At 43.4% G+C, this 25,352-nt stretch overlaps 1 protein-coding gene across 3 annotated transcripts in view; it reads right to left on the minus strand.

Moving 5' to 3' along the window:
• The window catches only part of eya1 (EYA transcriptional coactivator and phosphatase 1), a 59,718-nt gene that overhangs the window by 18,556 nt on the left and 15,810 nt on the right, over window positions 1-25,352 (minus strand). The window contains exons 1-11 of one of the 3 annotated variants that reach the window (XM_083901312.1): window positions 22,145-22,319; window positions 15,133-15,260; window positions 14,402-14,467; window positions 13,198-13,275; window positions 11,371-11,437; window positions 10,919-11,061; window positions 9,920-10,042; window positions 5,250-5,332; window positions 3,891-4,077; window positions 3,097-3,239; window positions 2,264-2,347 (exon numbers count right to left, since the gene is read on the minus strand). In XM_083901312.1, coding sequence (XP_083757438.1) covers window positions 2,264-2,347; window positions 3,097-3,239; window positions 3,891-4,077; window positions 5,250-5,332; window positions 9,920-10,042; window positions 10,919-11,061; window positions 11,371-11,437; window positions 13,198-13,275; window positions 14,402-14,467; window positions 15,133-15,256 — 1,098 coding nt within the window. In that variant the 5' untranslated portion in view covers window positions 15,257-15,260; window positions 22,145-22,319. Of the gene's footprint in view, window positions 1-2,263; window positions 2,348-3,096; window positions 3,240-3,890; window positions 4,078-5,249; window positions 5,333-9,919; window positions 10,043-10,918; window positions 11,065-11,370; window positions 11,438-13,197; window positions 13,276-14,401; window positions 14,468-15,132; window positions 15,261-22,144; window positions 22,320-25,352 lie in introns of those variants that run through there. The other 2 variants (XM_083901310.1, XM_083901311.1) reach the window with 2 other exon arrangements.

Genomic DNA, 25,352 nt, shown 5'->3' on the forward strand with positions numbered 1-25,352 from the left:
TTAAACTCCCAGGGTCAAATCAATCTTTCAGCCAGAATTCATCAAAAAAAAATAATTAGCCGCCCCCGACGTCAGCAGAAAAAAAAGAGCAGCAGCAGCAGCTCTCTTTTCCCAGAGTCCGTCACCATTGGATGACTTGGCATTACATGCTGGTTTGGTGGGAAAAGGCAGCTCCAGCTCCAGCACAAGTGAATCCTTTCCAATTAAAATCTAAACAATCAGTCAGTGAGGGAGTTAAGAATACAAGCAGGCCAGAAGGCCAAAGTGCTGCTGCTGTCATTGCTCCAGCACCACCTGTCCTGAGATGTCAGTGCCATCCACAGGGGCGCCAAGTAGCCACCCACCCCCCAACCCCACCCCCACTACACCAACTAACTCCCCACCCTCGCCTCCCCACTCCCCTACTTTAAGCTCTGTCCAGCCCAATATGAGTACAGCTGGCCTCAGCCATCAGCTTTATGGGGTTGAGCTGCCTTGATGCCAATTAAAAGAGCTGATAAGAACAGCAGTGTGTTTATGTGTGTATGAAGACGGGGGGTGAGAGAGAGAGAAACAAAACAGAGAGAGAGAGAGAGAGAGGGTGGGAGGTCACAGCGAGAGAGAGAAAGTGTTGATGTGTGCTCACTAAGATACACGTCTATTTATAGAAATTGCAAAGCAGCAGGGAGGGAAATCTATTTACTCGCTCTTTTTTTGTTTGTGCCACTAAGACGGGATAAATAATGGGCAGGAGGGAGGAGAAGTGGGAGAGATGGGGGCGTTTGTTGGTGTTGGTGGGGGAAAAGTTGGTCTTTACACTGTGGCAGTTCAAAGATCTGCATTTTGTGAGGGAGCACGCTTTGTGGTTTCTGTGAGTAAACACGTCTCCCCCTCTTATTATAAGTCTTTGTTCCGATGGTGTCGGCAGGTCGGTTGCATGGAGCATGAAAGGACGGAGCGGGGAGGGGGGGGAAAATGGTCAAAAAGGGACTGAAATGGGCACCGGAGGAGAAAAACAGGGAACAAAAGAGAAAGCAGAGTGAGAGGGACTCTAGCGGCTGTCACATCCTATAGCTGAGCTCTGATGGAATGGGCCCTTATGGAGTCAGGAGTGTTTCCTGTTTCAGAGGAGCACACAGGAGACCCTGTGTATGCATGTGTGTGTGTGTGTGTGTGTGTGTGTGTGTGTGTGTGGGGTTGAAGAGTCCCTCATCACTGAGCCTGAGCCGTCTAAGCCTGAGCTCTCTCTCTCTCTTTCTACCCAGCATGCAGGGCTGAGAATAAAGTAAATAAACAGTGGAGGGTCGTGGGGCAGCCCTCTTTCACCCCAAAAACAAAACACTGCCCCCATCAAATACCCGCTCATACCAGAACAAAGGCACAGAGCATGGGCCGCAGACACTGGGCTGTCTGACATGTGAGGAGCAATACATCATTCCCAGCTTCAAAACCCCCGACACTTCCATAACCGAAAAAAATAAATAAAAGGTGATCAGAAATCCTACTTTTATCGCAGTAAATCTTGAATTTGTGACGTTAAGATTCTTTTTCACTCGGGTGTGCTTAATCCAAATGGGAAACTCAGAGATGATGACGCTTTGAGTAATCTATATAGAACCTATGACCTGAACAGAAGCATGAGAAAATAATATTCTGCCGTATTTTCCCAAATTGTTTGTTTGCAGGGTTTAAATTTAGCGAAGCAATTTACATGGAACAACAAACGGCAAAGCCCGGAGAAGCAAACTTCGTTTTATTCGCATGCACAGAGACATGGGACAGAGCAAACCTTCTGTTTTACATATGTATACACACACTTTTATATATATATATATATATCTGTACTGAATTACACATTTGGTGGGCTCTCTCTCTCTCTCGCTCTCTTGCCAAGCTCTCCAGGGAGATCCCTGTCTGAAAGGGATGGATTGAGAAGCACTTAATTAAACTAACAATGTGGCATTTCTGAAGGAGAAAGGAACACTTAAGATGTGTCAATAGACACCCCGAGTGCAACTGTTGTGAGCCCCTACAGCCGAGCCCCGAGCAGCCATGCATAAATCCAACAGCTGCAAAGAGCACTCAAATATTTGTCAAGCCTTGTTGGACCTATTAAAAAAGAAATAATTATCTGTACACCGAGTTCTGCTCTCTCCTCTCAAGGCCTCAGGGCACAGTGAAATCCAACCTCCTCTCAATAGCTTCCCCCCCCGACCCTATTTTTTTTTTTGATATGTACGTGTTCTGCTGATAACGGCTACTGCCACAGTCTGATGTCACTCACCCGTCCGTATCTGTTGGCATAAGAACCCGTAAGCAAGGAATGGAAAACGATGATTGTTTCGTCCAGGTCCCAGATGAAAACTCGCTGGAGAGATTGGGGGGTGGATGGTGGTGGTGGTGGGGGACAGAAACAAAGAAAAACAGAGAGAAAAGAGGCAAAATCAATGGTGCACTCTGTAGGACTGCAAGGTGATCCTCCTGGTCAATAGGCCAGGAGCGTGTATTTGTGCGCCACAGGGACCCAAGATCCATTTGCTTGTGTTGGTCACCACAACACTCCAAGCCCCCTCTCACCCCCCCGCCACATGCTTTCCAGCCTTTGCCCTTTACATTAGAGTAATCAATAGCGACAAACTAATTAACGAGATATGTTAACATACCGTGATGTCAGCAATATAATGGGGGCGCTATTAACCTTGTTCAAATTCATATCATATTAATGAAGAGCCTTCTGAATTACCAGGCGTCGACTGTGACATATGGTCACCAGCAAAGCGTTTAACGGCTGCGGTTAGTCACAGCTACTATCCAATCTTTGATGAACAGAATATATATATATATGTATTATTCACTTCAGCTGTGACTCACTCATTCACAGGCCCTATTATATATTTACAAGGTATATATGAGCGCTTAATAAAAGATGTTACGTGAAGTCATATATTCCACAATGCATTAATAATGCAAATAGAGTGAGGGAATCAAATCTTTAAGTATTAATGCCCATCAAGTGTTAAAACCTGGTGTGGCAGCCCATATCGTAAGTAGATTAGCGTTCCGTGCGCCTCAGACAGGGCGAGGCAGTCTGTCGCCACGGTAGCGGGCTCACCCTACCTCAAGGTCAGAGTCGGGAGGCGGTGATGGGTTGTTGTTCCTTCTTCCCCGGCCACGTGACTTTCCATCCGAGGCCCGGCGCAATCGATCCGATTCTGAATCTTTAATGGGGGTTGATGGACTGTGGATGGTACTGTACTCTGCTGAAAGAAAGAGAAGGAGGAAGAAGGAGAGTATAAAAAGAGTGTGCTGGGAAACAAAAAAACCAAAAAAAAAACAACGAGCTATTGTTTTGCTTTTAGCAAATATGTTCGAGGCACAATTTGTCTTGATGCAGGACAGACAGCTTCCTGCACGGGGAGATTATTTAGGGATTAAGCAGGTAGCAAAACATCATGAATCAGTTGCAGAGCACACTGTAAATCCTATTGCTCTCCATGCTGATTTAATAAAGAGGGAGGTGGGGTGGGGGGGGGGGGGGGGGGGGTTAACAGAGGATATGTCAAGTCGAAAGAAAAAAAAAAACGGAAAAAGGAAAAGCAAAGATGTACTTTATTTAAATTGGATGAGTGTATATGAAATTATGTTTAGTTCAAGGCTGGCGCACTTGGACCTGATGGATGACAATTTCAATTGCAATCATTAAGGTTTGAGTGAGTTATGAAGACACTCGGCTGCCAGATGATGCATTAATGTCACAAGAAATTATTGGAAACTCTCTTATCTGCTATCCGTCTAAATCTTTTTCCGAGCTATGCTCCAGTACACTGTGTGTTGTATATATTTTTTGCTCGAAAAAGAATTAAGTTTTAACAAAGATAATGTCAAGTTTGGCCTGTGATGTGTTTCCATACCTGCTGAGTTGTCCGTGAGGGGCTGGCTCGTGACGGGAGTAGGCGGCTCCTGGAGGGTATAGGTGGTGGTGGTGGACGGTGTGCTCGGACTGGTGTTGTTACTTGTCATGTAAGGGGAAGTGTAGGGTGAACTGTTGTAATACTGAGCGTACTGGCCCTGGCCGAAGGCTGGATAACTCGGGTAATCCTGTGGAGAAAGACAGATATGGGGGGGGGGGGGAGAGAAGCGATATGAGAACTAGAGTTCTTCTGAGCAGTGAGAATGAAGTGTACATCCATCTCTGTCCACACTCTGCTTCTCTGTATTTGTTTTAGAGCAGTTGACATAATGTGATGTTACATTTCTGCCTTCTTCCTGGTCTTCTCTTCTTATCCACGTTTTACATGTACTGTGATACTTGATATACGTGACATGCAAAACAAGGTCAGGTACACATGTATAATTACTTCCTCTTTGCTGTAATGTACTGTATTTATTTGTCTCACAATAAAAGTATTTATCTTATCGGCAGCCTAACCATCAGATGTCAGTAAAACAGCCTTAAAACATCTTGTAGAGACTTAATTAATTTTAAAAGTTTTTTTTTAAATTATTAACTGTATTATATATTCACGCCCCATTGACCTTGCAACTGTAATCAGTTTACCTTTGAGTCTAAGTGGACATTTGTGCCATATGTAATGAAATTCCCTGCAGGCATTCCTCATATAACGGGACAGACATGTGGTTAGTGACCTTGACCTTTTACCTCAATTTTTCTTTATCAATTCAACCATGAATTTGGTTGAATCTGCTTGTGAATTCCATTTTACGCGAATGGACAAATGAGCAAACCGGAAATATCGAGCCTCTGGCTGCAGCTGACACCAGTGATGGGAGAAAATATTTCTTAAAACATTTTAGTAAAAGAGAAAAAAATATAGCAGAGTTGAGGAGAAGTAAAAGAATTGGCATAGTAATGGGAGATATGCCCTGCACCAGTGTTGCTACTTTACAGTGCAGATTCCAAAACATAAATGCAAACACATGTCTGCTCTGTCCTCCATCTGGACAATAATCTTTTTTTTATTCTTAAACCCTTTCCTCTGTGGCATAATGCATACGTGTTGGCAGAAGGTAGAGCGGATGATCCCCGCGTACAAAAGCGTTTGACATTTCGAGAGATTTATGCTTGAACGTGTCACGGATGAAAAGTAACATATTGAGTTTGCATGTTTCATATAGATTTTCAAGCTGGGAGAAAAAAAAAAAAAAAAGAGGCCTGCGATTCAAACGTTTTGAAACATTTGAACCGAAGGCTGCAGAATGATGCCAGATCGGGGGGAGCAGAACAAAGAGAAAGGACGGCGCGCGGCTACCTGTTGTGTGCTGTTGAATCCATTCGAGTTCGTCAGGGAGTTGTTCCCCGCGTACAGTCCTGACGTTGTTGTGAACGTTCCACCTGAAAAGACGAAAATAAGAGAGGTTTGAGTCATTTATACATATTTTAAACATTATGTCAATGATTAAAGCCTTTTTCACACTAAAAGTGGCAGCTATATCCAGGATTTTTGATTGATCTGATTGATGACAGATTGATGATGAAGGTCAGACAATGAATGCCCACTCATTTAATGCTGATTAAACAAATTCCCATAGCTCAAGAAAACATTTAAACACAGATAAAGTTGAATTTTTGGTAATAACACTGTGGTTCTGCAAAACAAAGCAGCGTCAGGAAGGGGAGGGGGGTCGTCTTTTGTGAAACCACTATTTGCAGAGGTGAACAGAGGGAGGCCTGAGGGAGCTACCAAAGAGTGACCTTATCTTTCTCCTCTTCCTTTGTTATCAGTGATTGGATCAGGCCTGATGAAAGACGGGGGGAGGACAGGAAAGGGGGTAAGGGACGGACAGAACCTGCTCCCAAAGCCGCCCAAGCACACACACACAACAAGCGGCTGTTGTGTGCGAGCCGTCGGAGGGTGGCGTCGGTGGAAGAGGGCGTGAAAAAAAAACCCAAGGGGGTAATGGTTCGAGTCGAGGAGAGAGTCTCCCACAACCCCAGTGAATGTTTACAGTATGTTCCTCTTCACACATGCTCAAATAATGATGCTCCAGGGAAATGAAGTCATTCACAGGGGCTGATAAAATCTAATGACTTAACATAATGACAATAATATGCATAACAGTAGTCACAGTGTCAGCCCTCGGGGGGGCGTGACTTCTCTCTTCAGTGGTCATCCACCTGGACTGGTCACCTTTTAATGACACCGTCCTCCGTATAGATTCCAGGACAAATAACCCCCCGATGGAACTTCAGAGTGAGGAAGGAAATGTTCAGAAATACTAACTGGAAATTTGCTTCTCCTCGTAAAAGCTCGAGACCTTCAGCAGCAGAGCAACAGTTCCCATGACCCCACACTGCTTTCTCACAATTTAAACCAGGTATTTTTGTTATGAATTCGACCGAGAGACCCCAAGAAGCAAAAATTACATCAGAGGTCTCAACATTTGCGGGCACCAACATTTATGATAGAATTTTAAACTCATGACATGAATGAACAGTTGCTTTTTTCCCAAAAAAAGTTGGACCTTTTTTTTTTTTTCTCTCACTTCTCTCACCCCAGACTAGATGGTCAGTGTAATACTGTAAATCCAAAATTAAAGAAGCGAAAATTAGCAAGTTATTTTGCCTGTGGCCACAAACACTGTTTACAATAAGGAGACCAGGCTTGGAGCACAAAGCCTGTTATTGGTCAGAGACTTCAACTGAGCCGGAAGCGCTTGATTTGATGCATACTGTACCCAGGCAACACGCAACAAGTATAAACATGGCATCTACTGAACTTTAATAACATAAAAGTTTTAGGGAGCTGTTGATTTTCTCTACCAAAAGTCATATTAGACTCTTGAATTTAACAGATTTCATTACAAACACTACATTTGTGTCATAGCAGTACTAACAAGCTTTACATATACGACCCCTGGGCTCTACTACTCATTTCTATCCACAATAAGTCATAAAACTCCTCCATGCACCCACCGGGGACATGAATCAGTGCTACTGTAGCACTATTTAATCTGCTTCTTCACTTATCACCACCAGTGAATTCCTCCTGCAGCCAAAAACTGTGCCATCGCTTCAGCGAAAATAAAAGATAAAGATAAATCTGCAGTTCCTAAATGGGGGCGTAATTACACCTTTGTTCCCGGAGACAAACAGAGCGAGTCCCTTTCATCCTCGAGTCATTGGCCCCATCGGGAGGGCCCTCCCACACCGTGACAAACGTGAAGCAGCTTTCAGAACACGGGGGGACGGCCGAGGGAAATGGGAGCGAGGGGTTCATGATCGGGGAAGTGTGTGGAAGAGCGCACAGAAAAGAAATAAGACGCGGTGCAGCGTTTTGCCCTGTCAGTTATCTACGCAGCGCTGCGGCTGAAACGGGGAAACAAACATATCCCAGGCTCCACAGATTACCAGGATCCACTAATTATTTGTCCAGTTTCTCGCTCTCTGGTTCCAGCAATAACACGCACAGCAGATTTTTTACCATGCTTTTCACTCTGGCCTCAGAACTCCTCTCCCTCTCTCTCTCTCTTTGTTGTTTTGTTTGATATTTCAAGGCCTGCGGGGTGGTGGTGGTGGTGGTGGGGGTGATTTAAAAACGTCTGCATTCTCCGCAGAAACTTCAACATCAAGTGAAAGTCCACCAGAGCAAAAAAGACAGAGCTAGTAATGCTGTGAAGGACAACAAATTAGCCTAATGCACAGTTCAAACAGTCATAAAAGCTCTCACTGGAGGGGTTTGAGGGGTTGAACAAGGAGCCACATAAAAGCCGAGGGGACCCCTGCAAGCATAGCGAGAATGAGAAGTGGTGGTGCAGGTTATAGTAGGGGGAGAAAGAAGAAGTTTTCCCGGGGGGCATGTTTTCTCTCCCTCCCCCTGTCCTGCTCCAGTTAGTTCACTCACTCAAGACCAGACAGCATCCCCTCCCTCCTTTCCCCATTCCCTCCTGCCTTCTGGCTCCACAATTGGAAGTCCATTTGCTTTGCTTGATCAGTCCCCTTGCCGTGGGCTATGTCTATCATCATTGCACAATATTTGTAGCAGAAGTTTGTATGCCCCACTTGGGAATAGGCGATCAAGTCCAGATGGGGCTCTCCTTTAAAAAAAAAAAAAAAAAAAGCCAACCAAGGCTTTAGCTTCTTCAGCTCGCACTGCCACTGGGACAAAACACTGGAATCCAATTATTCACCTAATTAGCATCTGCTCCATCTCACTATCAGCACGATCTCTGGACAACTCTGGATATCGTAGACCTTTTCGGAGACGCCTTCCATAAATTCCTCCGATTGCGATTGCTAAGGAGCGAAAACATGCCTGTGTCCCTTTCGCGATTCGGTGCCACAATTTTAGCACCCGCACAAAGCTCCATGGCATTGGACACGAAAGCTTGCAGCAAAAAACATTAATCTAATCATCCATCGCCTTGACAGCTGGCTACAGGCTGGTGGCAGGGACACAGGCAGGGAGGAGGAGGAGGAGGAGGAGTATCAGATGTGGAAAAAAGACTTTTTGGTTGGGACACCCGGGCCTGAGGCACCTCGCCCAGGCAAATCAATAGGCGAGAAGGAGTAATGATGATGGTGTGGCAGAGGGCCAGAGCCACAGTTAGAAAGGCCAGAGCCAGGATAGTGGTCAATCTGTCATCTAACATGGCTGTCAATTACTAACGCACTTAAAGCTACGTGGGGCAAGTGATGGCCAGAGATAGCATGGAGAAAGAGAGCGAGAGTCGGAGATCGAATGAGGGAGAGATAAAGACGGAGTAAGAGCATAATACTTAAAAGATGAATGGGCACATAATACTGTCATCGTGAATTAAACCACTAAAGGCAGGAAAAGCAGTGAACATTCTGCTGCACATGCTTCGTCTCCTGTTGCCTTTTGCTCTCTCTCTCTCTGCCTCTCCCTTTTTCAGGGGCTCTGATGCATGCTGCAAAACTCTGGTTGTGGCCGGCTGTATTTGGTTAAGAGGCGTGGAAAAGAGGCTTCCCCGTGCCACATCTGCTGCTGAGCTGGCGTTATTTATTGTGCGATGCTTTGGAGGATTTTCAGCAACATGTGGAGATGTTTCTGCTGTCACACATTGGATATTACAGGAGAGAGCATAAAGACTTTACTCGCTGTTAACTAACTGTACTTGCCCGGTGCAGGTGCCGTCAGCGAAGTGGAGCGTTTCTTTTTCTTTTCTTTTTTTTTTTTTTAAGCGATGCAAAGAGAAAAATAGCAACGTTACATGGCAGGAGGCCTGATCTGCACTTAAACTAGCTGAAAGACTGGGCAGAAAGAGCAAAAGAGGGGGAGTGCAGGCGCAGCAACTCATTTTTATCGTTTTCAGGGCCATAAATCTCGACGGTCTCAGCTCTTAAACAAATACAAATATGATCACAGGGAGAGAAAAAACAAAGGCTGGGGAGTGGGGACATGGCTGGTGCCTATATAAGCGCCTGCCATTTTTCCATCTGTGTCGATTCTTTTAAGAGACGAGGAGAAGCAGGCAGCAGTTGCGGCCGCACATAACGACTTCTGAGATGCAACGATTTTCTGGGATGAGAGCGAGAGCGAGGGCTGTGTTGTGAATCAGCCTGGCTTCTGCAAGCTCGGGGACAGAGACCTGTACGCTCTCATGTCTTCTGAAGGAGGAGGACAAACTTCATCTGGACTAAAGTGACGGAACACATGGCAGACAACGCAATCAGGAGAGTGAGCCAGGACAGAATAGATGAGTCATTTGACCGTGAGGTTGAAAGGACAAAAATAGATGCACAAAAAAACCACAAAAAAAACAAAAACAGGGACAAAAAAAAAACAGATTCCGAGCAAAGCAAATAATTTTTAGATCGGCGGTGAATCAAAATCTGCTTTTTAATGTTCATTTTTGGAATCTTTTGCTACATTTTGACACCATACACAAACACCCAGACTGACTTATGAGCATGCACAGAGAAAAAAAAATGATGACAGTATCATAAAGATGTCCTCACCCTGCATCTGGTAGCTGTAGGGGGCCTGCCCTGTCTGCGGCGTGGTGAATCCAGAGCCATAGCTGAGGAAGCCCGTCTGTCCCGGGGACTGGGACTGGCTCAGACCCCCCTCTGTCTTTATGCCTGCCCACAATGGACCTAAATCAGTTAGTGACACCAGATCGGTTTGATGCACACACAACAATCAACACAACGTTTTAAATTACACTGGACACTGCGAAGGCACAGCAAAGGCCTCTGTCTGCGAGTATAACGCAACTAATCACAGCGGCTGAGCACTGGTGATCTGATTAAAAGACTTTTATTAGCATTACTTGTTTAGAAATACTAATCTCAATGTCATGCCACACAGGAGTCGCGTACGAAAACTGTAGAAACTATACAGTATTGTTTGGATTGTGTTTGTATTTAATGGTACAATCATTATAATCGCGTAAGGCGTCAGTGAGAAGAAGATGCACGAGTAATAAAACGTTCGGCTTGTTTTTTTTTTTTGGAGTTAAACAGCGAATCGAGTCACGACGCAGTCTCTGTGGAGCGGCAGGTTTTCAGGGCTCCATTCAAACAAACAGTGTAAATTCCTCCGCATATTACGGAGTCTTTCAGGGTCGAAACACTCCAAAGACTTTGGACAAATAAAGCCTCCGTTCTCCTGGCAATCCAAACTAGTTTTTTTGTTTTTCAGATTTGTAATCTCCCACATCTATCCGAACAGCTTTGACAAGCAAATTCCGTTTTTACTGCAGCGGAGGAGAACATGCAGGCACTAAACAAGACCTCAGCATCTACGCCGGTCTTGCTTTACAAACTGTGGGAACACTGGGGGGGGGGGTTTGTCAAGAGCAAGGTCTCACTCTGGACCTCAGGAAGGGAAAAATATTGAGTTGCAAACATTCTCCGTCTACGCATGCACCGGGTTCACAGAACAATAACATTGTGAGCAGGGCTTCTTTGGCAAGAGAGGAGGAGGTGGCTCCGAGTTGTGTTTGGGAATCTTACCATAAGCTGGGATGCCATACGGCTGGCCAGGCTGGGGGTAGCTCGCATAAGCTGCGGCCTGCTGCATTCCTGTGGTGTACTGCGTCTGCCCATATGCAGCCATATTTTGGGATGAAGGGGTAGGAAGAATATGCGGATATGTTCTGCTATTTGAGAAAAGAAACAAAAGGCAAAAGTGAGAAGGGAAAGATAAACTCCCGACTGGCCCGACAAATTCCTTCCCATTGTTGCTGCCTCGCTCTTTAACAACAAGGCACGCTGTGAGACCGAGAGCAGCGCACAGCTCTCATGTACACAGTGAAAGAACAATAATTGACAAAAGGAAATTTTTTTTTGCAGACGTCCCAGCAAACAAAAGCACTCTCACAATCGAGCAGGAGGATCTAATTAAAGGCCCAAAAAGAAGTCGGATGCTGCTTATTTTTCAAACAAAAATTTTAAAGAAGTCTTACTTGGAAGGGTAAATCTGTGGAGAGAACTGGTGAGTTTGTCTTGGGCTGAAGCCACTGCTTCCAATAGCTGAGGAGAGTCAAAGAGAAAAAAGAGGCATATTTAAACGTGAAGAATTAAGGCAAATATTGTCTTTTGCCAACAGAATTCCAAGGAAACGGTAATTACATTGCGTTTCTCTATTTATTTCAGTAACCTCATTTAAAAGGGCGAAAACCCCGTAGAGCAATAATGAAGTAAAAACAATCAGGTAAGAACATCAGGTTTATTTTCTGCTGACCTGCCTATCTCTGAGATACTTCTGCGGCTGCTATGGCGACTGCTGGTGTAAACACAGTCTCAGCCAGTGGCTTCTGTTGCCTTGGGCTTTTTTAAAGCCACAACCACATTGGAAGTGACATCACTGATTGCAGGTAATGAGTGCTACTGCATAATCATTCCCTCATTAGGCGTACGACCGAGTGGTTCCACGGGGCTGTTCACTTGTGAAAAGTTACACCACGCAGTAACTCACAGAGGAGTTTTTTTTTGGGAATTAGTAGAACGAGTCATAAAACACAAACGTGGATTTTTGGAAAAAAGTGAAATAAAGAAAACCTATTAAAGTGTGCTAGACCTCACCTACCAAGTGTATGTTTGTAATTAAAAAGCACAATTTTAGCTTTGAATTTAATTTAATCCTCATCATGACATAAAATGTTGATGGATGTCGAACGAATTTTATGTAACAAACAAAATAAATTATAAATGCATACATCCAAGTAAATTAAATAATAACTAATAATAATAATTCACAGTTAAATAAAAAGGCAGAACAATTTGAATGCAAGTGCAGCTGAGTGGCACCGTTTTGAAACATCTGTCTAATTGACCATGACATGTAAAATATGGGGATTTTGGTTGAGGAGGGAGGCGGGAGCATGGGGAGAGGGAGGGATCGCTAACTGTATGTAACTGTACGCTGTAACCCCTCACACACGTTATTAATATTGAACACTTTTTCCCACATCAGCAACACCTGCCACTGGACAAAACGTGTGTCCGCTTCTGAACGGAGCCTTGGGTTTCCCCCCCTCCGCGGAGGATATAGGGGGGGTGTAGGATTACCAAATTTCATTAATACTGTCACAGTCAAAAGTCATACCCCCGTGATTTATGCGCTACCAGTGTTAAAGTATCAAGTGCTTGGTTAAACAGCTCGGGCAAAAAAAACAGGAAAATTAGCAGCGAGATAATCCCACGCGCGACTGAATGCGGTGCTATTATTAATAGCTGACAAAAAAAAAAGGGAAAAACAAGTAAAACATTTTTTTTTTTTAAATGTATCATTATTGTAAAAGAATTTATTTAAAGGCAGTGTGTGTGACTGATGTTCCCGTGCTGAGAGGAGGGTGTCAGAACCCCGGCTCTGACAGGACGATAGGGTAACAGCCCGTGGAGAACGAGGGCCACTGGGACGCCATGTCACTCCACTGGACAGACAGGCTTGGTACATTACAGGTCATAATTCAGTCCACAGTGGCATGGGAACCAGCAGTGTTAACACACACACTCTCTCTCTCACACACACACATGCGAGCAAGCACAGCATATATATGTGCTGACAAAGGAAAGGTAGAGTGTCTTGTTCTTTAACACACACACACACACACACACACACACAGACCCATGTGCTATATTGGCGATTTAGCTGCAGGGACACTTCCTGAGGCTCGGCTTATCAGTTGCCTATCTCTCGGCTCATCTCTCACTAATCAGTTCTGCAGCTGTGTGTGTGTGTGAGTGTGTGTGTGTGTGTGTGTGTGGACAAAACAGTCCTCCGTTCTCACCTGATCCTGAGAAGCTGTCCAGAGAAGTGTCTGCTACTGAGGTGACGATTTCACTGCTGCTCATTGGCTCGGTTTTAACTGCAAACAAAAAAGGGAGCCACACTGTCACCAAATGATATCGCGAATGAACGGATGTGTGAAAAACAGCAAATGCAAAAAAAAAAAAAAAAAAGGATAAGATTAATGTCAATAAACATCAAAATTATGCTTTGGAAGTGAATAATAAAAAACAATGTATTCAGTGCAAAATAATAACAAAATGCAGATGTGGGTTGATTTAGTCAAACAACTTTTCAACAGTGTTATCCTGAGTGAGCTTTAATTATATATTATTATTATTATTATAATAACAAAATCAATCAGATCTGAATCTGAATTATAAACTAAAAAAAACCATCTCATATTCATCGCTTTTATTTAATGACGTTCAACTGAAGCATTTCACAGAGTGAAATAAAACACCCCTTCCGCGGACGTGTGTTAAGAGTTAGTACAATTGAAACGTCGGGGAAATATACGACGTATAAAATCTTTTTAAGAGTGTAGCAAACGCTGTTTGACCTCCACTCCATTGTGCAGCCCCGGTGATAGATCTGTGAAGACAATTTCACAGCTATCTGACAGCCCAGGAATCTTTGAAATCGATCCATTTCACTACAGGCAGGCTGGAGTGGAGTTTTTTCTTTTCTTTTTTTGGCATAATGTGGGCAAGGGAGTCATACTTTGGTGGATTCCCTGACGGTTGAAGAAGCCATCCGGCTGTCATGTTTTACACGTTTTCTGCTCTGCTCGTTCATTGCAGAAACACACGTGTGGACGGCACACTGATGAAAAATAGTTGTAAAGGTGCATGCATTCACTGGCACACACTCAAGCTCACACAATGGATGAAATCAAAGCAAAACGTATGCGACTTCGTCGTCGGGGAACGTTTCGTTAACAATGGACACAAACTCCAGTCGTGTCAAACCATGCTTGAAACAGAAAAACCCACGACATTTACATCAAATACCAAAGAGTTTCTTAATGAAAGGCACAATAGTTGAGGTGACTTAATCATGGTTTTTTTTTTTTTCAGTGTCATGGGAGCTTTTTAAAAAATGCAAAAATACAAAAGGCTCTGTTGGTTCTTGCTCTCATGTGAGTTAGGGGGGAAAACACCAAGTATTGTCCTTTCATTGTGTCACCGAAAAAGTAGACAAACCTGCAGCGGACTGTGAGTTAGAACCTAACAACCAGTCTGCAGTGGTAAGCATTGTGATGTTATCACCTATGGGAAAGAAAGAATGGGAAAAAGGACACATGACAGTCGGCTCCATGCCTACTGAACCCTGTGTCATCAATATACAAAAGAAAAAAAAAACAAATAAACAAAAGAAAAAAAAAAAAACGGACTAACTCTGAGATTACGTGACAGTGCAGGACCTAATGTAAATTTAATGACTTGTTGGTCTTTGGCTGCTTTACTAAACAAAGGCTCAGATTGAAAGCACCTGACTAAATAACTACTGTATGCACGACAGCAAGCCTCATGCAAATCTGTGTCATTTCCATGCTGTAGGTTTTGAATAATTACATGGTTGCTTAAACAAACAGCTACGAGTCGCTGGGAAACAACTACGAGAGGCACGAGAAGGTTTGGGTTAGGGAAATTGTCTGTATTCAAAACTGCAAAAAAAGTATTTGTAATTTGATAAAAGAAAATTCCCCTGCACTCTTAGGTGTATTTTATGTTTTTGACAAAAAGAGAAAAATACTATATTCAATTTTCTCAACTGTTTATCCTGCTATATTATCAGTTTGATAAAATATTGCAGCAAAAAGTCTGAGAAACATTTTTTTTTTTTTCACTTTCAGCTTTCTTTATATCGTAATAGCAGAGAAAGACAGAGGACAACGAAATGTGAGAAAAGAGAAGCTGCACTGCACGCTTACCTTCAGTGCCATTGGGTGTCATGGAATTGTTATTGATGTGTGAGTTGTCGAGGTTGGGACCATTAGGAGATTCACTGCTTCCACTTACTCGGCTGTGAGGACTGGCTAGATCCTGCATTTCCATAGACCTGACAGCACACACACACACACACACACACACACACCAAATCAAATTACACATATCGCTATGGTTTCAGGTGAGACACTCAGCTCAGACACGCAACGCTGTTGACAAAATATGCACAATACACTCGTCCAGATTTGGATAAATACAAAGTGATCGGAGAACAATATCATAGCTACAGTGTAAATCATATTATATATAATGGAACACATTTGCATTAAGAAATAATAAAAACAAATATGTGTATGTGGTTTTATTACATGTGATATTTTCATTTAAATTAAATTAAATTATGTAATTAAAATTAAAAGTGGGATTACAAAGTATGTAATTAACAGCAAACATATGTGACAAAGAGTAAAAGAGCGAGTGTGAGAAGTTTACTGTCAGTTTACTCTGGTGTGTCCTGAAGTCAAAAATGGCCTTAAGTGTATATGATTTTATTTTTTTGTACGGTATCGAAGAATGTTAACAGATGTTTGCCGCTCTGAGGCAGCGACGGTTAATGTGCCTGTTAAAAGTGCAGCACTCTGCTTGATTATAAAGAGCCTATGCCTCAGTGATGGGCAGATGAGAAGCTCATGAGGCATGTGTTTGCTCTGGCAAGCTCCTTAATTGTGTCTGTGTTTATACAAAAGACCACGCCACAGAAAACATTATTCTATCTTCTCATTTGTGCGCTCGAAAAAAAAAATTGGGGGGGCAAAGACGGCAGTGGAGTGGAGGGAAGGCACAAGTGATTTGAATAGTACAGACACCCAACTCCAGACTTCATTTGTCTCTGCCACTGTTCCCATTGCAACGGCGGTTTAATGAAATTAGGACAAAATGTTTTGTACATTATACTGCCATTTCCAATTATATTCCCCGGGATCTGGGTATCTCTGCTATCGATAAACACTGGCCTTTTAACCCAAGGCCACAAAGATAACTGCTCAAGTGACTCTAAGTAGTTTGAGTGCTATCAGATGCAGAAAAGAAACCAGAATTATGAGATAAAGAGATTAAATTATGATACACTGCCGACTGTCTTTAAGATTACACTGCTGCGATAGTGAGATACTTTGTCATAGTTTGTCAAACGCAGTATTTCCGTGTGGTTGAATTTAACAATTAATATAAAATATAATATATCAAGCAGAATAAATGCAAATAATGACATTGATAATAAAACTCAATCTTCTTCACACATACTCCAGTAATGGAAGCCGCATTATCCTTCCCCAAAGGTATATTTATTTACGCCTCTCCTAAAAATATCACACTCACAGCAGCAGCAGCAGCAGCACACAGGCACAGGCGTAAGAACGGAAGAGCAGGATAAAATAACCTTATTCCTACAACACACACACACTCAAAGCCGTCTTCTCCTCCAATCTCAAATCAGAAAAAGCTGATGAAGAGAAGTTCAGCAGAGAATCTAACTTGATCTCCGAGAGAGATCCACGTCTCTGACGCTGCAGCTGCTGCCTCAAACTGCGCTCTTACCTGGAAACTAGGTGGCTTTGAGTCCTCGCAAAAAAAAAAAAAAAAACCCTCCACACTCTCTTTTCTTTATTCCGCCTCCACCTGCTGCAGCAGAAAACAATGTCACTCCTTGTTATCGCAGCTCTATGTCACAGTCCAGAGCCATCCCTGACACAAAAAGGCTCGTCTGAGAAAACATTATTGTTATTCTGGAGCAGAATGGGAAGAGGGGGCTAAGAGGGGAACAGAGGCGCGCATTGTCTCTCCGAGCCGCAGCCCTGTTCCACTGTTGTTTCCTCCGCCAGGTCCTCCCTCCTCCCCGAGCAAGGGGAGCACAGCCAAATGACGGAAAGGTGATTCATCATTGGTCTACGACAGCTGCAAACTGGATTAGCCCTCCCCCAATCAACATGCAAAGCTGCTTAGCCAAGGTAAGCAGGAAGGGGTGGTGGTGGTGGTTTGGGGGAGTTATGGGGGTGAAGGAGTGAAGGTAGGCAGAGAGGGGTGAGGGGTTGGGGATATCAGGCCGAGGGGGGCAGCAGAGGGCGCCTGCTTTCCTGCTGGAGGTAGCTCGCTTGCCGCTGGGAGGAAGATGGGACTTGTTGAGGAGAGACAAGTCAAGCGTGACACCCCTAGCATCTTCAGCAGATCTTTCATCTGCAATTGACACTATCTGAAATTTATCAGCACTCCCCATCCCCGCAAACTGACAGCTCCTAATGACCGTGGGCCTGCCCCAGCCTGGAGCCATATAGCACAACACAGCGCAGAAACTCACAACTTTCTACTTCACAGTCTATTCAGAATGTACAGGAAAGCAAAGAGAGAATAATACACACACACACACACACACACACACTCTCACACGGCAAATGGATAAATCTTTTCTTTTCCTGTGGCAACATGAAAATTCATGCTTCTGTCTTTTTCTTACGCACAGAGAGACACATAACTTACGCCTCTATGTCTGCATGTGGACACACACTCATGCACACTGCACATCAGAGGGCCCCCACATCAGCGCGCACACATACACACACACACACACACACACACACACACTCACTCACACACTCACACATGCAGGGCACTTTAGAGGCCCCCGGATCAGTGGTGCATCTCAGACAATGAAGGAGACTGGAAACAAGAACACAGAGAGCATATGGAGCCACATATGTTTCCTATGACGCTACGAATGCCTCTATTACTCTCCTTTAGCTGACAGTTACATTTTCGCTGTCCACTCCCGCTCTGCTCGTCTCTCTCTCTCTCCAAACATCAAGCAGAGCCATATACTTGCCTAGACTAGAACACTATATTTGACCCGACTCCAGTCCACCATGTGAATACAGGGTCCAAAAAAGGGTCAAAGGTATTCAACTGGTCATGGAAAAGAGAGGAAAAGAAATTAAAAATCTGGGTATGATTTTTTTAAATAGCCGGCTGTTTACATGAGCCGCGGTAACCTGAGCTGCATGCATGGTCTCAAGTCTTTTTTTTTTTTTTTGCTCTTCACACCAAGGCAAAGCTTCAGGCTTTACAATTCACTCTCTCTTCCATTGCTCATGGCAAAGCCATCTTAGCACAAAAAAAAAAAACCCAACAAAAAAAATCATTACATTTCATTTTCACTTAAGAATCCACGGCCCGTGAGCAGCAGTGCCTCCTCCTGGCATTTCACAATATTGAAATGTGCAGAGAGGATGTAAAAGGAAAACACAACTACAAAAAATATAAACAGGGAAAAGAAAGTGGACAGTAGTAGGAGCCGTAAAAGACGAAAGAGAAACACATTTTGCCACAGCACATTAACAGCGATCATAGAGTTGGAGGGCGGGGGAGTTGTGGAGAGAGTTCTGTGGTGGGTTGATGTGGGATAGAGTGTCTCTGTGTGTGTGTGTGTGTGTGTGTGTGTGTGTGTGTGTGTAGTGGCTGGTTCCTCTGTTCAGCAGTGCAAGCCAGTGAAGCCATTACCATGCCGGTGTCTGAGCCAGTGCCAGCAGGTGAAACCAGCCAGGTGAAAAGAGATGGAGAGTAGCATGGGAGATGAGGAAGATGAGAAGGAAGTGGGGGGATTTTTTTTTTTTAAAGCAAAAGTCCTTTCTTCTGTCTTTGCTAAATATTTATTGTTCAAAAAAAAAAAAAAAAAAAAAGGTGACTGCAGTCAGCATCTTTGATGTGCTCCTTAGTTCAACCTGAACCGCCGGGGTCTTTGAAGCCGACAAAGAACAAAGGCCGAGGCTGTAGATGAAGCGCTTGGAGGTGTCATCGGGAGAGAAAAGAAAGAAGTGCCACAACACGCTTCACTTACGGTTGTTTGCAAGCCCTTTTTGTTTCCCCCTCTCCTTATTTCAAGATCCGCGTCTCCAAAGGTAAACACAGTCAGCCAAGCTTTTAGAATGCATCACCTCAGCATAGCATGCAGGCTGCATGACTGACTTGGCACAAATCATTTTTTCCTTTTGCTGCTGCATTACTACAGAGAGTAGTATTTTATAATTGAACTGGTGTGTTTGAATATTTTTTTCTCTCAATTTTTCCAATAAAGCATTCTAAACATTCTAAGTTGAGTTTGACAAGTGAATAAATAAGTGTTATTTCTATTCTTCGCCACCACTGCATCATCTTTGATAGTATTCTACAGACTCGGCACTCCATGTGTTGTGAGTTGCATTACACTTTTTTTTTTTTTTTTTGCAAAAACAATGCTCTGATCAAAAAAATTGTAACTTTAAAACAACTAATCCCCACTTAAGCTGGTCAGCTGAATACACATGGTGGCCCAGGAAAAATAAATCCACTCGCAAAGAATGTAGATGCAGACAACAATTGGACACAGATGTGATTGGAATTAGGCACAGTTTGCAAAAAATAAAAAATAAAGAATAAAATAAATGCTACACTTCACTTATGCCTCCGTTACGTGGCTGCGTGGAGAAAAATGATGGCTGCCAACTGAACATTAAATAGGCCGGTGTCTTTTTTCACCCACTGACGTTACGTCACTTTAAAATAAAATGAATGTGGTTTCATAGGACTTGGTCAGCATCCTTTTAGCACAAAAAAAAAAATTATGTGAAATAAAAATTAATTTTTTTCTATATATATATGATAAAAGTGTCTGTAATTAAACACGTAATTATGAACAGACGCGTTTGCTTGTTTGGGTGCAATTTGTCGCCCTCTCTCATCCAGTGCAGCCTGACACACGGTGCTCCAGCAAATCCACTCAATGGCTACATTAAATCTGTTAATACTGTGCTCTTCAACCTTCAAAATGATTTCCAGAAGGCCAGCTCGCCCCCTTTTTCTGGGGCCATCAAACAAGATTTAAGGTGCACCTTTTTATCACAACCCTTGCCTACCACTGAGACCACCGCAGACTGATGGAGGCAACACAAAGATGAAAGAAGCAAATCTTGGGGACTAAATCACTTTAATACTTGCGACAAATTCTCTCGTACTAATTTAAAAAAAAAAAAGATTTGTTCTGGCACATCTGCAACGCAACTCATTCTCTACACAATCTCAATATGTGTTTACAGAACGTACAGCTCAGCTCAGCTTCCCAATTATCCCTGCGCCGGCGTAAACACGCTTGCCATTCACAAACAAACACACGAGTGGGTATTCGCTGACTGACAACCTGTGATGACAATCGTCAGAAAATCTTTAAAGCTCATTTCCTGCTCTTTCAGCCACAACCTCCACATCCAAACAGTGGCGTGTTCACAAAATAACACCCCCACCGTATTTAGTAAACAAGCCCTGTTCACTAAACTCGGGGGCTACTTAATAAGAGGTCACACCATTTTCCTCCTACTTCTTCTTCTTCTTTCTCTCGCTTCCCCTCTCAGGGTCAATTAGCCCTCTGTGTCTTTCACCGTTTTCAATCTCCTCCCTGAGAGAATAGACCGAGGGCTCGGCCGGGGCTAAACACATCCATACGGAAGGCATCAGGCCTTGGGCAAACAATGCCACCGTCACTGCCGACCACTCTTTCCTTTACACACTGCTGCTACACATGCATGAAGCTCCGCAGCGAGGCAGAAAGAGACGCTGATCTCTTTCTCGCCCCCGCTCCCTCCCTGTGCAAAGCAAATACACAGTGTAAACAGCCTCAAATCAGCCTCCTCATTATCTGTTAATTGGATAAATAAGGTTATTGTGTGAGTGAATGGCTGCAGCAGGCCCGGTCACACACACTGTCATGTTTGTCTATACACGGGGGGGGGGGGGGGGCACTCTGCAAAGCAGTCTGTCTCGTTCTGCGAAACCTCTCCATTTCCTCTCTTTCATCTCCAAAACACACACCTCTCTAAACACAGAGGAGAAGTGCATGTGTTTGAAAATGACAAGATGAAAAAGAGGAAAAAAAAAATCAAACATCGAAATTTCAGGGACGAAGCGCACCTCAAACAACATACACATACACGTGCAATAATTTCTGCGACCTGCGACGGGGGGGGGAAAGGCCTGTGATCGTCGCGCACACAACATTAAAACCAGAACATCCTTCAATTAGGAGAGGCGAGCGATTACAGCGGGTGAGTCATCTCCACTGCACGTGAAACACTGGCGAGAGCGGAGACGGCAGCACGGCCGGGGAGCCGAGGCCTGTTGCCTTGGGTCAGACACTGGGAGCCTCTGAGTTTTTCCTCTCGCAGCATTCCTGGCCTCAGCAGATGGCATTAGATGTCAACTGCTTTAACTGTGTTTTTTTTTTGTTGTTTGTTCTGCCAGTCGACAAAAAAGAGACGACTACAGCGTGTTTTGTGTGCATGTGCATGTTTCAAACAGAAAAAGGGTGGCTACGTTTATTCTAGGAGGGTGAATCTTGATAGAAATTTGAAGTTAAAAAGGTTAAATTTTAATTACAAGAAAGGAAAAATAATGACATTATTTTAAATTATATATATTTGGATTATTATTATTATTATCACTATAATATAGTAGAATTCTGATATTATGCTTATTTTAATTCTAACCTGCCAAATATTGTATACTAAATAATTACATTTACATTAATGTAAAGTGGGTTTTATTTACATTCACCAAAATTAAAAATAAACACTGGCTTACATAATATATATTTTAATAATTTTTGCCTTAAATCTGCCATTAAACCCTTCTTTTATTATTTTGTCTACATATATATATGTAGTTTTAACATTTTACAATAATAAAGACGTTCTTGATGTTTCTTTGAAAAAAAAAAGCAAAATCAAACAAAAAATCTGACATATTGACAGAATAAATCCAGAAATTAATCTGCACTCCGACCACTTTGTCGACATAAATGATCTGCATTATATCACAAATTAAAAGATGACACACACGAACAGAATTACAAACACACACACACAAACACACAAACGCAAAAATGAGAAAGATTGAGATAAAGATAAAAATTATACTCACTACAATTATGGTTGAATGCCAGTGTGTTTATCCCGTCTTATCTCTTCTTTAAAAAAAAAAAAAAAAAAAAAAAGAAGAAGAAAAAAGAAATCTTCTTCAGGACAGAGAATGTTCAGTCCACCAGAATGGACAGCGAGGTTTTTTTTTTTTTTTAAGTAAAACACTTCTTCTTCAGGTGTTTTGGTCGAGTTTGTAGCGCAATGAAAGTAAACGACAAAACTACGACGACTTTTTCTTTTTCATTTTAGGTGGTGGAACCCATGGAGCCCTGCTCTGCGCGGTATCTCAGGAGACCCAGTCCTAGTGAGAAAGAGAGTTGTCCGATTACTGCTTCAGGCAGTGACTAGTGAGTGTCTGAGGAAGAGAGGGGAAAAAAAAGAGAGAGGGAGAGCGAGAGCGAGAGAGAGAGAGAGAGGGTGGGAGGGAGAAAGGCAGTGAGTGAGGGAGGGAGAGGGAGGGAGGCTGCTGCTGCTTGCTGCTGCTGCTGCTGTTTGAAAAAAGCAGAAAAAGTTGCTCAGTGCTCGCTCACAGGAAGACTTTGGGGTCTGGAGGAGGCACGCGGGAGTTGTGCCTCACACCAGCTCCCCATATGTCATTCACTCACAGCTTTAAGCAATAGAGTCCTCTCCGGGATTGTATCAGGGGAGACGTAAGACAATGAAATGGCAGATAATGTCCACTGGCCCGGCCTGTCCACTGCTGCTCACACACACACACACACACACACCCCGAGGGTCAACTCTTTTCTTCTCTTCTACCCCTTTCTCTCTTGTTTTTGTAATTTTTTTTCCCCCTCCACCAACCACAAAGCACTTTTTTTTGTTTTTTTATCTTCTCTTGCAAGTCTTAGGTCACTGCTGGATTTCTCTCCGTCACAGAGGAAGTGGAGAGACAAAACAAGGGTTCAGGTCATTAGCTTAGGTGACGGGGGGGGGGGGGGGGGACTGAAGTTTTAACAGCGGCCCAATCGCCCCGGCTCTGTCCGTCTGCACGGCAGCCTAGTGGAAGTCCTCCGTCAACACATACACACCGCGTCTGTGTGCAAGGTAATGAGTGCCTTCTGTCTGCTCCAGGTTATTATTTCAACTGCGCGAAGCTGCTAAATAAAGCCACGCGGCTACTGATGAGCTCAAAACCGGTGATTTATGTAAGCCGGTGATGAGGCTTTTTTGCCTTTTTTTTTTTTATATCCGTTCTGCGTAATGAATGGTTGTGAGGGCAACGGACCATTTAAAATTGAATTTTCACGTCATAAAACGGACGGTGAAACCGCCAATGCTGAAAAATGATTGTCAAGGAAGAGGAAGCCATACATTTAGTGTGGTAAAGAGGTGCTGAAAGAAAAAGAACACCCATAGCCAAAAGAATAGTATAGTGTGTGAGCAGAGGGTCCATAATGCACTGCTTGTATATCTCTGTTACCTGCTATACTCACAGGGTGATGACAAGATATACACATTTATCATGCGTTCGACTGAGAGAGCACAATCGAACGCGTTTTGCGCTGCGTGGCACATGTTTTTTCCATCAGAAAACGCGGCGATAAATTAGTCATTTTCTCCTCGATCAGCTGCCGAGTTCACAGCCCAAACTCAACGCGGGTCAAACGGTGAGCCACCTCTGTGCGGCAGTAGTCAACAAGGAGCTGACAGAAATAGATCAGTGCTCCTGATTTAAATACACTGCAGAAACGATGCATGGTGGACGAGCTGGAAATCCAAGCGCTGCCTCCTTTTTTCACACCGACAACCCACAGATGCATCCACAGGCTTGAGTTTCAGTATTAGAGCATGAAATATATTGCACATTCACCAGGTAACAGATAACTCAATTGACTAATAGATGCTCGGGGACTCTCGAGTGACTATTTCTAATAGCGGCGGTGTTCACACAGCAATGAGGTTAGTGGATTAGTCCTTTGCTCAATAAGCAGATGCAGACAATTAGATGGAGATGTCATTTTTGCAATGAGGTTATTTTCAAATTCCACGTCTTTATCCACGGTTGTTTGTCGCGATGACTCCAGTCAGATTTTTACTTATACGCCCAACAAAGTAGTTTGTTTTGAATCAAGGCTTCAGCCATACTGTATTGTACAGCTAGGTTTTGATTTGGAGTGTCATTTTTTTCCTGTTAAAACTAAAATATAACACTTATAAAGAGGCACAAAGACAACTCGACGTCTACGTAATTTACGAGAAATCAGCTGCAACGATGAAACCCTCGAGGTCGCGTCACGAGCCAAGTGGAAGCTTAACAAAGATGCCCTGATAGTGTCCAGCGCACATCAGCGCTAAAACGCCACTTGCCAAAAACTATATCAAGTAAGAAATTTGAGAAGTGGGCTAAGATTAAATGTGAAGCCGTTCTTTATTAAGGATTATCTTGATGGGACTCAGTGGTCTTCATGTGGGGCTGCAAGGATGCCTGCCTGCAATTTAGAGTGAAGAGAGATCGGTACTATCTCTCACTGCCAACAGGTTATCCACTCAGCTTCTCACACACACATGAAAATAGACTCACTTCATCTAAAACGGCTGATCACGTCTTTGGAGATAAAGAATGGCGGGTTAACGTACGTCTCGCTGGAAAGCCTTCTGAGAAGTTGCAAAGTCTCACATGTTGAATGTCCTTAAAGGAGGACATGGAAGTAAAGTGGGGTTTACTTATCTTGACAAAGGAAACATAAACAGTGTGAAAGGAGCAGGAACGGCGTGACGGGGGAATCAAGTGCTACGGATGAAACAAAATGCTAACACCCCCCCGGTGACACAGTTGCAATATTTTCATATGCATATGCTGCAAATTTGTTTGGGTAGAGCTACTACAGTGTTTATACAATGTCACACACGGGGAGGGAGAGGGGGGGGGATCAAGTTCCTTTTTTGACACAAGTCTCAGCAGAGCATTATACTTGAAACCTTCCTCCAAAGAGGGGAAATCTGAACTTGGGACAACTTTGGATAAAATAACAGATTTTTATATATTTATACAGGCATTACCAGGTGAAGTGTTCACCTATTAACTAAAGGGAAAATAAATTATATATTAAAAAAATAAAAAAATAAAAAAACTCCTCTGAGCCTTCAGCCCTGCTGCTGACACAAGTGGGACATTAAGTTTGCTGCATGGCAATTTGTCAAAGAGCTCTGTAAGTGCGAGGCACTGGATATTCCTGAGTTGTTCAATGTGCATAGTTTCCTGTTGA

The sequence above is a fragment of the Microchirus variegatus genome, assembly GCF_963457635.1.
Source record: "Microchirus variegatus genome assembly, chromosome: 15".
NCBI classification, from domain to species: Eukaryota; Metazoa; Chordata; class Actinopteri; order Pleuronectiformes; family Soleidae; genus Microchirus; species Microchirus variegatus.